The sequence below is a fragment of the Rhodnius prolixus genome, unplaced genomic scaffold, assembly GCF_049639745.1.
Source record: "Rhodnius prolixus isolate KJV_2025 unplaced genomic scaffold, Rpr scaffold_6, whole genome shotgun sequence".
Classification (NCBI taxonomy): Eukaryota; Metazoa; Arthropoda; class Insecta; order Hemiptera; family Reduviidae; genus Rhodnius; species Rhodnius prolixus.
This window is the reverse complement of record NW_027411634.1, coordinates 18,564,517-18,578,520: the sequence shown is the minus strand read 5'-3', so window position 1 is coordinate 18,578,520 and position 14,004 is coordinate 18,564,517. Positions and strand designations below refer to the sequence as shown.

Genomic DNA, 14,004 nt, shown 5'->3' with positions numbered 1-14,004 from the left:
CCCTGTCCATGATTATTAATTTATTAGTTGGACTTGACACTCAAACATAAAAAAGACGATTACTTTACATATGAAAAATCTTGGGTTGCGAGTTCAATCAACCTGATGTAGAACGTTTACGCAGCCCTAGTCTACATGCGTGCGGGTACTGCTGAGTTATAACTAGGCGATTATATCATACAGGTAGATTTTGTAGGTGATAATCTCCTATAAAACACTAAGAAAGGGCTTCAGATTTCTTTCCGAGAATGAAATACAACTTACGTAGAATAAACTCTATTGGCACTTAATGTAGACTTGAAGATTTAACGCCAAAATCAGTTGGAGGCAAACGAATAAGTCACTAAAGATACAACTTATCTCGTTGAATTGAAAATTAGATGTTCTGTACACACTAATTTTTGAAAAAGAGGTAGTTTGGTGAGAGCTCCATCCAAAAAATTGCCATCGTTAACACGTGTATGGATGCTTTATTCTTCTGTTCGCTGAAGTCCGACAATACATTTTTTTTCATAACAATGTTGACATCCTAATACCTTTACTCATCGTACGAAGTATTATCAGGTACTTGTGTTATTTCCCTTCTTGAGAATGGTAAAGCACATTGCCGATTTTTATATAAACAAGGTGTTTGTTTAGTGAGAGATCTCGCCTGCTACATACACAGCAGTTATAGCAGACAATTGAATGAAATAGGTCAGGTGCCTCTCTCAATAGAAGTCTCTCTGAGTTAAGAACCTCAGTTATCAGACCCAGATATCGTGTTTCAAGAGTCACATCATTGAACTCAAGTTGGGACCGCTAACTGTACAATGCCAGTTCAAATGATTCCATCCGTCTAGTGCTTTTTTTTTTTGAGATTCTTACCTGTTTCGGATTTTAATCCATCTCCAAAAGAGAACGTATTTTTTAAATATTTCACGTACTCAGTACATTTAAAATATATAATAAGTTGGTATAAATATTCTTTGATTAAATATTTCTTAAGTTAGCATTATACCTTTCAAAATTATTGTGAGCAAAAGACAGGTAAGTGTAGTAGAATTATTTGTTTGTCTCTGAGACCCGTCGAGATAGAATGGTTATTAATATGATTTATTTGTATTTTGTAATATCCTTGTATTTTTTTAGTCAGGCACTTTTATAGAAATCACCATCGATCTTTTCTAACTGAAAAGATTTCCTGCCGAAAAGTTTTTGCTTTATTGAACAAGTAATAAGTTTTTGCTTAACTGAACAAGTAATCTATCTGCAATCTCCCGTTCATTTAGCACCCAGCCAACAACAGAAAAGAAGTTAATCACTTTTATTAAAATTTACGGCAGATTGTAAGTATGATTTCGACATTCATTACTTCTTGGTAAAGAATTTTACTGTCTTTATAAGAGTAATAATGAAATTCTGGCGTCGAAAATAATAGAAATGCTCCCATTACAATTATACAGAAAGTTATTATTCCATTTGAAACTTTAACCAAAAACTATCAATTTCCACAAAAAGATTGGAATAAAAATAATAGGCATATGTGACACATTAGCAAACATGTTGAAAGATTTTTTTTTTTTTTTTAAGAACACAAAAAATATGCATCAATGGTACTTCAAGAACGATTTTATCCTAATCAGTCATCTCCTCTTATGTTACACTTCATATGATTCAATCGCTAAAGACATTTCCCATTGTCGGAGGTTAACATCACAATGATCTTCTGAATCGCAATCAGTGACATCCTGTAGGTACTATAACTCTTTCAGAGCAGAATAAAGTATTTATAACACGAAATATGTTATCAGGCAATATAAAAATTAATATTTTTTTCAAGCACATTATATTAATTGTATTGTGACACATTATATTGTACTTGTATCGTGACCAATTTTATTACTAAGGTCATTCATTACAAAACTCATTTTACATTATTAAAGGCTTTTTACAAAAACACTTGAATTAAAAAATTGTCATACTAAAACACAACAATGAAACGTTTTGGCTTTTTCTGGCTATTTTAGTTATACTAGTGAAGATTGTAGGATTATAAACTCCTAAAAAATTTACAATTTAAAATGATTAAAAAACAAATCCATTGAACTCCAAACTTTTCAATATAGAACATAAAATAACCAAAACTCCTAGTTTTGTCTGATTAGGACGCCTATTCTTTCAGGCGTGAAGGACAATTCTGCCATGCTGATTTAATTTAAACTTTAGTCCAATCAACTTCCTAAAATTATAGAGGCTATAATTGTTTTTTCTAAATCTTCTTTGTAATTTAATCCCAGAAACACAATAATTTTTGCTACATTATCAGTAAGTACTTTTCTGATCCAAAATATAAACGTTGGCTTAATTTGCTTAACTCCTTCGTTTTCTGACTGCACACTGGAATGCTAATCAGTGAAAGTTCTAAATGCGGAACAAAAATAAAAACTTTCATTTAAGTTTTGGTGTAAGCGTTGAGGCAGATATGTAATTGATGAAGCATATCGTTTTGATGAGCTTAGCATTTTTCTCAGTTTTTACAAAATAAACTCTTCTTTTTCAAACTTTGTACAAAATAATATCTGTTCTCTTAAGGGTATCTTTTGCATTCATCTAGATATTTACAGATGTTTCATTATTAGGAATATTAAAGCATCTCAGTTAGAATTAACAAGTAGTATTTATTCTTCCATTATCGACTGTTTCAGATTTCGACCGATATACTAATTTGCACCGGTACATTGTCAAAGCAAAGTTGGGAATAAAATTTGAGAAAATAAGTAAAATAATGTTTGTTAAGAGTGATAACTTTTTTCGTTCTCTAAAAATCATATTTATTATTTTTGTAAAAATATGGAGTAGCAGTTCTACACCAATCATTAATTTTGCAGTATGGTAATACATCGAGTTTAATCAAATTTCGTTGCCTAAAGAATTAGATTTTGCATACACTCCAAATCGGAAAAAATCTCCAATTCTATTGAGCAAAAATTTACAGAAATTACGACCTAAAATTTGGAACTGATAGAATTTTATGGCAGTGTTCTAAAATTGATCAGGTTTGTGTTCAAAAATTAATGTTTAGAAAAAATTATAATGTATTTAAAGTTAATTGAAATATCGTTCCTTATTTCCTCAATTATAAGCTAAGGAATTCCTGAAACGATTTTTTTTTTTTTTTTTTAAGTACTACCATTTTGGGCCCGAATAATTAATTATTATTTATACAAAGCTGCAAACACTTCAGCATAAAAAAAAAAGTTCATACCCTATGTTTTCTGTTACATCAAGTTCTAAAATGCTTAAATCCTCTGGAGGCACCGATTGTGGTGTATTGGAAAAAAAGTGGGAATTAGTAATTCAAAACTTTTTTTTGTTTTTTTTTAAATCACAAAAAACTTATCTAAAAAAGTTCCAAAATTGTTAAAATGATGTCATGTTTTCTTCATCCAATCATAAAAACCCAATTGTTTTAAGAGTCGCTATCATTGCACTACCTTACTACTGCAATTTATTTCTATTCTTATAAGACAATATGAAGCCACAATAATAATTTTTTGTATAAGATTCTCTTGATTGGACATATTTCTATACTTAATGCATGGTTTAGGTTATGAAATTTTTCTGCAAAGGTTTGTGTTCATTTGATAATAAAACATAAAGCATTTAAAAGATCTTTAGCACGCACTGTTGACTCAATGCCTTGAGTTTTGTAGCCGAGCATAATATAACACTGTTCTCAAGTTATCCTATCACTCCTTACTCAATTAAGAAGCTAAAAACAAAGAATCTTTTTTTTTATGTATATATATAACATATTTCTTCGTTACCCAAAGATTTTCTACGGAGTAAAACGCTAAAAAAAACACGTTTAGATTGCAAAAACTCAAATATTTAAAAATCTAATGGTTGAAAACATTCGGAAATTAACAGATTTGTCAACGGATACACCCATGTCACTGTATCATCTTGGTCCACTCTCGTACGAGATCTAAAACATAAAGCAATAATGGAAAAATAGTTAAAAAGAAATTAAACTGGAATCATGTTAAATAAAAACAAATGTATCTCTCTATCTCTCTCCATATATAATAGTGTATGTGAGAGAGAGAGAGAATTAATGAAAATCATGCATTTTTTCTTCAATTTATATGTACTTTTTCTGAATGGTTAAGGAAATTAACATATTGCAATCATTCCTTGATTATTTTATTGTGTATAGTAAAATACAAATGCTATGTATTTGGTAGTATACGTATACTTAAGACCAACTGAGTCATCTATTTTTCTTTAAAATCGATTAAAATTTAACTATATTCAAAAAGATGACAAACTGAAAGTGAATTTTAAAACCTACTAATTCGGCCCTGAATTTGAAACGACAGCATTATATACTGGCCTGAGAATTAACGTTAACAAGATTGAGTGCATGAAGATCTCAAGAAATTAGGGAAATAGCAAAGACGTAGAGCAAATTAATGGAAGCTAAAAGCTAAAATAAAAGTTTCCATTATCTGGGAGCTTTGATGACAAAAAGTGATAAAGAAGCCGCTAAATCAAAGCTAGGATGGCGGTAGGCAGTGCTTCCCAAACTACCTAAAAAATATGAAGGGATATCCGAAGGGAAAATATACTAAGGAAAAACCGAGACTAGTGGTTGGATGTTGCGAAGGACGACCTCAGGAAGATTGGTGTGAGAATATAATGAAGAAAAGCTATTAATAGACGAGAACGTTAGTGCTTTCTGGAAGAGCCCAGACCCTTCTAGGTAGGAGTTGTAACAGCAACAGTAGTCACACTAATTGAAAAGGTAATAACAATAAATATACTAAAAATGATTTTGCGGTAAAATGCTCACTGACAGTATTCTATTACAATTTAATTAGATAAAATGGACATTATCTAAAAGTAATAGGAAATACCCCAGTACATTTTTACGCAGTCTAAATTAATGCAATGTACAATATAAAATGAAATTTATTGTTTAAACACTACAGCAGAAAGAACAAATACGAAGAAACATGCCTGTGTAAATGATTTTTAAAAAATAAGAAGGGGTAATAATTTACAATCATGCATTAAATGCAGTTGTTCACACTTATTTAGAAGTTGATAATTTAACACCTTTTAGGTTTCAATAGTTTGCAGTTTATAATTTTATTTATTAGTGTAAATTAAAACTCACCATTAGAATAAGACACAATGAATTCTCATCACAGCTCCTTTTTAATTCCAATAAGTACTGTCAAAGTCCCAAATCAAAAGATTGAAATGACTGAAATAATGCTAATGCTAAATTTTAGCTTTCAATGCATCAGATGTCTGGATGTTAAAGAATATACTGAATATAGGATACTTTATAAAATTAATTAAGATGTTTAAATTAAGGTTTACGAAAAAGTTAAAAATACCAAATTTTTAATCAATAATGATAAATTGTCAATATATTTTATTATAATCATTAAAACGGACAACTGAACACTGAAATTAAATCTCTTTAAATGAAAATATACATATCACAGCTAAGATTATATAAAGGCCATGAATTTAGAGCTTTCTCAACGTAAAATAAATAATAAATAAAATTAAATAAAAATGTTTACGATAAAAAAAATATTTTTTTTTTCAATCGTTTAACAAATAATTGAATGGCACTTTGTAAACTGGGCATGATCTATTGGCAGTGTTGAAGAATGTCAACATATCTTCAAACATTATTATTTAAAAAGATAATGAAATCCTTTTTTAAACTACCAAAGTGCTATTTTTACAGTGGCATTCTACATGTGATAACAGTACAGCATTCATCAAATCTATTCGACATATAAGAAAATAAATGAAATATGAAATAATTGCAAATTTTCCTAACTAGAAGATTTTTCTACTTTCTAATGTCAGCATTAAAAAAGCCCACACTTAAAAAAAAAAAAAATATTTATATAAAAATCTATTTTAAAATTTAGTTCCTAATTCTAACTGCACTAATCTGTTATTAAAGTAATGAATAATTTTGAATATCTTCTTTGCACTTCGTAGATACTACCTTTTTTTTAACGCTGAAAGAATTAATTTTATAAATTATTTCATGAAAAGTATGAATTGCTTGGAATTAGTATACTTACAAATAAATACTATGTGTTTATAATATATTATACGAGTATATACTTTTTCCAAATTAAGAGATTTTTATGATTTAATTAAAACATACATTGTTAAAAAAAAAATATAAACACTACACTCTGTATTTTGAATTCAAATGGGGCGGAAAGACAGAGATTCCATGAAGAAAAGATATAATTTTAATTATATTGAATCACTCAAGATTATCAGTCAATTTAGGAGGTTTTATTTTTTGCTTACTAATTCTGATACTGCCGCAATTGTACAATCCTTTCATCAAGACCATTAACAAACAGTTTTCCAAGATATTTTTAGAAATGTTCAAAACAAGGTAGAGTCAAACTTTGTGAAAGAAAAGAGATTTAAAGGTGCTAATATTGATATACAGGCAAAGAATAGAAATATACTACATTAATTTCACTGTAATAGTTAAGGAGTTGTAGATCTTCTTTGGTTACAACTTGGGTGAGTGTTATTAATTTTATCGTGAGTTTGTTTAATGACAGAAAAATTTAGAAATAGAGAAAAAATAGAATGTGTAATATTTCAGACCAGTTTTCGTAGTCTTTTATTTTAACAGAAGCATCAAAAGTATAAGCCAAATTTTCGCCATGAAACTGCGAAGGTAGACGAAAATTAAAATCTGATACAAAATAAACGGTAAAAAGTATCAATTATCCTTTGAATGCAAGAGGATATATTCAGTAAGATAATAAAGTTTTTATTTTAAATTGTCTTCACTAGATTACAAAATCTATTAAATCTACCAAATTAATTTTTTGCTCTCATTCCGATTAACTTGGACTCCACTGAACTAAATGACATTAAGAAAGATTGTAAAGTAGGGTTAATATAATATATGTACCTTCTCAGTCATGGTTATGACGACTGTTATCCAAAGAGGTTAGGAGTAATACATACGTTCTTACCAAATTTGTGATGCTAAATATCTTTGAAATAAAAGAAACAGTGAAAATCTTGAGTGATGCGTTACTTAAAGCAGTAGTTAAATACCTATCAGTAGAAAATAAAATTAGATTGGCTATACCAGAATTTGTTTTTTTGTTTTTTAAGATTTCCATTGTAAAAACAGTGGAATGTTAGCAACATAGGTATTCCAGACATTAATAACCCTTCTCAACTAATTTATTGGCACACTTATGGAAGTTCAGTCTTATTTGAAAAAAAAATGTCATTTTTAAAACGTCAAATATAAAAAGCTTGGTATATTTGGAACTAATAAAGTATAAGAAATTTATTTTCTCTTTTTCTACTACCCACAACACCCGGGTAGTCAAGCTTAAAATATCTTAAGAGTAAACGTCAAATTTAAAAAAAAACTAACTGCTGACTGCTGGTAATCTTCATGGAGTTTCTTTACCTGCTGTACACTCATCATCAACTGTTGAACTGTAAAAAAATTAAAATTTTCGTTGGATTTTACTTTGCAGCTTAGAATACCCAGCATTACATTTAGGCAAAAATAAATACTCAATAACCTTCCAACCATCAGAAGCATAATCCTTTTTCAACACACTAGGTTAACATTCATGCAATATTTATTTTAAATAAACATAATAAAGAGCATTAATATGTAAAGAAGATAATAGAAATAACTGAAGAATGTGTTCTAAATTTAGTTTCTACATTATCCAACCTCTCAAGTGTTCACTTATAACCTTGGTAACTAAGTAACAAATAAAACCCGATAAACGGCTTTCTCTTCAGTTCTGTTCCAGTATTCTGATACTCAGTATCGTACTCATTATCAGTACGAAGTTTGAGCAGTCGAGGACTTGTAACAGAGTGCTAGCTGGTACATTTCAACAATTAAACAGCCATAAATTGATAATATTTAAAAAAAAAATTGATGAACTCACACTTACAACCATCTCTTACAACAAATTTAAACGCCGAATGTTTCAGTTACAACAATTCTTATCACTTTAGAAAAAATCTATTCACCACTTCTCTTAGAAATACCCTTTATCAAATTTTTGAGAAAACTTTTCAAGTAAAAGTTGTAAATTTTATGTATTCAATTACTATATAAAGTTTAAGTAAAATCATAAGAGCCATTTACGAGAATCTATCAAATCAAAATACTGAAAAATCTATTCGGGAAGTGACACTTTAATCAACAGATTTTTGAAATGCAGTACCACATTTGGTTTTTATTATTACTCAATGATATAGTACAACATACTGTAATGAGACTTTAGAGAATAGACTAATTACCCCCTCTCTTTCAGAAGTGCCCTTAAAATGTTTACAAAACAATTTATATTTCTACATGGGCAGGTGTTGGTCTAGCGATCAAGAGTGTGGCTTTGTGGAAGTGGCATACCAAAGATGGTACATATTAGCTGAAGGCCTCATGAAACCGGTTTCATTAGGGCTCTACTTCTCAGCGTTTAAAAGCTAAACAGAAAGGTATCGTAAGTAAAATAAGACGTTCCTAATGAGAACACTGTCCAGATTCATTTCTACTATAGTTCATCAGTTTTTAAAAGATATACAATAAAGCATTTTCAGTAAAATAAAATAGCTATTCCCAAATCCAATAGAGCTCTAGTTCCTCATTGTTTAAAGTTTGGTAAAACAAATTTTTCAGGTACATCTAGACATTGATTTCCTATTCGTCATCTTCCCAAACATTCAAGCACTCAGCGAACTTTCTTTTTTTTTTTCCTCAACAGATCGCTTCAAATTAGTTTGGGATAGGATGGACTTCTTGAGAGAGTACAAAATTAACATCTTTTTTTGGACGAGCGAGCACTAAAGGTAAAGAAGTGGTTGATCACCAAGTCCGTGAGAGATGCTCATTTTAGACCTTCATAGGGTGCGTTCCACTTGGCGACCACAACGACCAAAACATACTTTCAGGCGTTCCACTTGGCGACCGCGGTCGTTGTGGTCGTGGCGAAAACGTCACTAATGACGTCACTATTTTCGCTCACACAACGACCACAACGCCCCACCTTAGAAGCTGGGTCGAAGTGGGCTTTCAGAATTGGCGCAATTTTTAAAACAAAATATGGCGACGGAAAAAATTATCTCATGTAAATGAAAGTATTATTTCATGTAAATAATAGAATGTGGTTCTCGAAAGTCTACAAAAAATAAATAAATAAATAATTACTTATCCCTTTACACACTAAATCACTGAATAACACAAAATCATTTACCTGAGATAACTTTTAAATTCTTCATCTGAATAAAGATCAATTACTCTGATAGCTAATAATACGTGGCCTAAGTTTTCGCTTTTTATCATTGCGATTTTGTAAAATTGCATTCCACTCTAATCGGAACTAGATAAAGAACTTTCTAAAGCATTATTACGTTGCATTAATAAATATCCTACTGTTGTCACAAAAGACACTTTAATTTTATTTAAACGTAAATTTTATAAATACTCCAAAATGTAATATAAAAAATTGAATTATATAATATATTCTTTTAATATAAGTCAGCTTTACCAATAATTAATAAAGTTTATTATAAATTTGCTTATAAATGGGGTTTAAATTAAAAATAACCTCTTCAAGCTTCTAACTTATTTTCGAGGCCGCCATATGTAATGTTTACATGAACGGTTAAAACGCCCACCGTCCGTTCCACTTGGGTTTTCGATCGCAACGCTCACAAGCAAGTGGAACGGCCAAAATCGCGGTCGTGGTCGTGGTCGTTGTGGTCGCCAAGTGGAACGCACCCATAGTACAGCGGGGCATTCAACAAATATTTAAGGATGGTTAGATAAAAAATGAAATTCCAGAATAATTTCAATTTTCGAAATTTTGATTGCAAAAGATCACTGTTTCATTAGTAAGAAAAAAAGTTATAGGTTATGTGTATATTCATTTAATTGCCAAAAATTGTCCGCGGTTTTCGTTTAAGAAAAATAAATATACAACGAATTCTACAAAACAGCTACATCATGCCACTACATAACGTTCAGCAAGCAAATTTCCTTAGGAATTTTGGAAAAGTAACACAATACTATATACAGTAAAATGCACAAGGATCCTACAATGTCCTTTCTAACTACTTAAAAAATTCGCTCCTTTTTTCAACATTCTCTAAGAACTTGCTAAGATGATAATTAAAAAAGAATAAAAAGTTAATTGTAATAAGTACGTGACTGAGGCTGTAGATTGATTTGCTTTTTCTCTTTGTACTAATCGCATCGCTTCATCATAAGTCGGAGGAGGATGTTCCGTTTCATTTGGCGTCTGCGTAACAATAAGATCATAAGCTGGAGGAAGCGTCAAAGTACTTCCACTCGTGGTAAAAACTGCTCCTCCACCTCCACTAACACTTCCACTGTCTGGAACTGGACCTCTTGCTTGCTGGGCTAATTCTTGTAAACCCTAAAAGTAAAAAATTTAAACCAGAAATTTCAACACATATTAATTAGAACGCTGCATTAGTAATGTAAATTTAGTATATAATTCCATTTCAATGATCAATAGCCCAATATAATTATTATTAACAAGAAATCAGCTGTTAGATTAAGAAGACTTTTCATATTTTTTTATTTCAATTAAACATTTCTTTAATGGTTTATTAATTTCATTGTGATCCATCTCAATCATTTGTCATTGTTTGATCTTTTGTTATTCAAATGAATATTTTTTGATCCAATTAAATTAAATACCTTTATCATAATCAGGGTAGGGATTGACAATGATTAAAAACACCTCTTTGTAGATTCACAGATTACGAGGATTTCAAAATTTTCAATTGCACTTAGAATAGAATATTGAAAAATATATCTATTGTGACACGCACCGATTATCAAGTTATCAAGCCCAATGTCCCAAAGCATGCCTAAAAGCCGCCTCTATAGTTTAAAGCTAAGTTAGAATGAGGGGTCCTTTTGTTGAACGCTGACTTTTTCACGGAAACCTAGAAAACCCCTCCAGTCACCAAAGCTCATACCTTCTAAGCCTGCAATGCTCAGACATTAGACTCACTATAACTTTAGATCCATTCGGCCCTGATAAAACAATCTAGTGTTGTGAGACATTCTCAAATGCTTTTTGCTATCCTTTATTCGGTGGAATATTGCTTCCTGGTTTCAATTTATCGGTTGACTGGAAATTATTAAATGTGTAAGTTAAAATGCTTTTGAAAGTTTATAATTTGTTATTTCCAAACTGTAGCATCACGGTGCTAAAATGTGCAATTAGGGTAAAGAGATTTAAATGGTTTACTTTAAAAGAATAACATTTGTCACTTAAGGTTTCAAGGGCGATGGAGGAGTTCTTGGGCTGTGAGCTGAATGGAAACACTGACATCTCATGTATTTTCAACCAGTGAACACTCAACAATGAGTCACATATGAAAACATAAGAGTTATTAACTTAATTATAAATAAAATTATCAGAAGTGCAGCACTGATGCATGACTATTTATTTTTAGAAGATTCTAAGAGGTTACCGCCATTCAAATGACCGTCCCTTAATGGGCTTCTGTAAAATAGAAATCACAAGCACCTGAACACTGCATAGCATGTTATGTGAGGCAGTACAGAAGACGATACTGCAGCAGAAAACCTCTGCCTCCATACTTTGTCCAGGACTTTTTACCAAAATCTAGAATATAATTCAATAGATAAGGCCTGTAGGAGGTGTTCTAACATGCGTTTCTCAATATACCCTGTTTTCGGTGTCGTAGCGTCACTGTCCAAACCCCAAGACATCTAAAGTAATCTAAGAGATCTGAGGCTAGACGTAAATACCCCACTATTTTCTACATAAATAAAGTTTTAAGTACATTGTTTGTATTAATTAAAAGACAATATACTTGAACTCTTTTTGTGTTATGGCAGTTCCCCAACTTAATTTATACACGTCAATTATTTATTTAACTGTAATTGAATAGTTTTTAATAGTAATACCAAAATAGTGACTGACAGATTATACATGTGTCGTTTTTTAAAAATATTTAATTGAAATAAAGGTAAAATCATGGTAGTTACTAACAGCGAACAGACGAATACAAATTCCAAAAATTTACTACTTTAAGAAGTAAGGAACATTGAATCATATAAAAAACAAAAGGACTTTTTTGTAGTGTAAAGAAAACAAAACTGAATGTGCTTACTCTGAGTAGTGCTCTCTGCCTAAGAAGCATTTTTATAACACTCTTCCTTCTTAAATATAGTACACTCTTGATTGCAACCATAGCACCACAGCATATGCATATAGGGCCAACTAACCACATATGGCCAAGATTTGAGAAAACATAATGATCTGCACCTCCGAGTGCTGGTACGGTAATATAAACACCCAGAGTTAAAAGTATTATAGATAGCAAAAAATATGAATAAGAAGTACAATCACAATCGCCCAGTACTGAAGGTTCCGGGTACGAATCCACTAACTGTCTTACTCTGAGCCTGAGATAATTGTTTTCTAAATTTGAACTCATTTTTTATCAAAAACAGAAAACACTAAGTTACATTTCAACGCAATACGTTCAACAACTCCCGAAACCCAATAAAAAAATCAACAACTTTTGCAACTTTGTAAATGAAATCATGGGAATCGATTAAAAAAAACATCAATTAATATCACACCAACCAATGCAAGCAAAATTTCACTAATTAAGCACACCTTCTAACAATTCTCGTTGTGGCTTGCTGGCTTGTGCACCATACGATTAAGTAGCCTTCTTGATAATATACAGCTGCTGGTATGTATGTCATCCAGCGTCCAGATGTTACTTTATAATAGCATATATACATTTTACTATTTCTATTATACAACGCAGAGGGTGATATTCCCGAATGAAATCCTTCAATTAATTCCAAATCCCTTTAAAGTCTAAAATTAAACTTTTTCGACACTCTCGTATAGTTTTTTTATACTCCGATATCTAAAAAATTAACAATTGCATATTCAAATTAACCATGATATTTACATATGAAATTAGAAGTCATTTTATTTTTCAGTTTGCGTTTAATACTTCAGATTTTCCAATTTATAGATTTAGGTTCATAATTAAATGTAATTTTGAATTCCTTCTAATATTACATAAAGGGATGAGGAAGTCCTAATAAAGTGATCTTATTTTCAATAAGTGGTATCTCGTAATCGACCTTGACCAATACCTTCTTATTATCGTAAGCCCTGGTGTAAGGCACTAAGAACAATCATCTTCCTGCAGTAATGCATGCAGGGTACTCGTACTTACCTACTTGCACAATTATGTTCACACATTCTAGAACACTACTCAGCTCTCAGCTGTAATGCACCTTTAAAAACAAAATGGATAAACTTTAGAATCATTCCCAGATTACTAGGTTTAGAGTTCTACAAAATGCGGAGTCAACATCAGAATCGTTGTTGGGCCTCTAGGGCTAACGTTAATGATTTTAATAGAAAGAAGAATTTGGTTATTCTTTTAATTTTTTTTTTTAACAAAGACCAGTGAGGGAAATGCACCAGCACAGACAAGTAGTCTGAGAAGAAGCTAAAGTTTGTTTAAAACTCTCGCAGCTGGACCATTTAACATCTGCGATTTCCAGCGCGGTCAGTCTTTTCCACTGAAATAATGAACTGCACTGCTAAGAGGCAGAAGGTATTCAGTTTTGCAGAAAGTATTCCGTCCCAAACACTGATTTTTTGTTTTATGTACATATATCGACGAGTAGCAGGAATATGCCAGGATGTTTGAACCTGTATGTATTTCTTTTATTCCTTATGGCACAAGGTGTGTTCAGCTGCCTTCGCTTATTTTGATTTTTTTTATGAAAATAATTATTCAGAAGAGGTTCTGGGACGATAAGCTTCCTTCATCCCTTTATTATAATAGTCCTACATTGAAGTCAGTATCATCAAGTAAAAATTCAAAGTTTGGAAAAACCTAGAGAATTGTAGAAGAAAAAATAGTGTG

General features: G+C 31.0%; 1 protein-coding gene across 4 annotated transcripts; it reads right to left on the bottom strand.

Moving 5' to 3' along the window:
- Positions 1-1,112: 1,112 nt before the first annotated feature.
- On the bottom strand, positions 1,113-12,808 carry LOC141460799 (uncharacterized). Of its 4 annotated transcripts, XR_012462373.1 has the most exons (5): positions 12,211-12,804; positions 10,240-10,472; positions 7,445-7,509; positions 5,165-6,035; positions 1,113-3,970 (listed from the first exon to the last, which is right to left on the bottom strand). XR_012462373.1 is itself a non-coding variant. In XM_074141146.1 (4 exons), the coding sequence occupies exons 1-3, from the start codon at positions 12,535-12,537 to the stop codon at positions 7,464-7,466; spliced, it is 606 nt and encodes a 201-aa protein (XP_073997247.1). In that variant the 5' UTR covers positions 12,538-12,804; the 3' UTR covers positions 1,113-3,970; positions 7,445-7,463. The 4 variants fall into 4 exon arrangements, 2 of the variants coding, with proteins under 2 accessions (XP_073997247.1, XP_073997245.1); XR_012462372.1 differs by having other exon boundaries at positions 5,165-7,509; positions 12,211-12,803; XM_074141146.1 differs by lacking the exon at positions 5,165-6,035.
- Between the last annotated feature and the right edge of the window lie 1,196 nt (positions 12,809-14,004).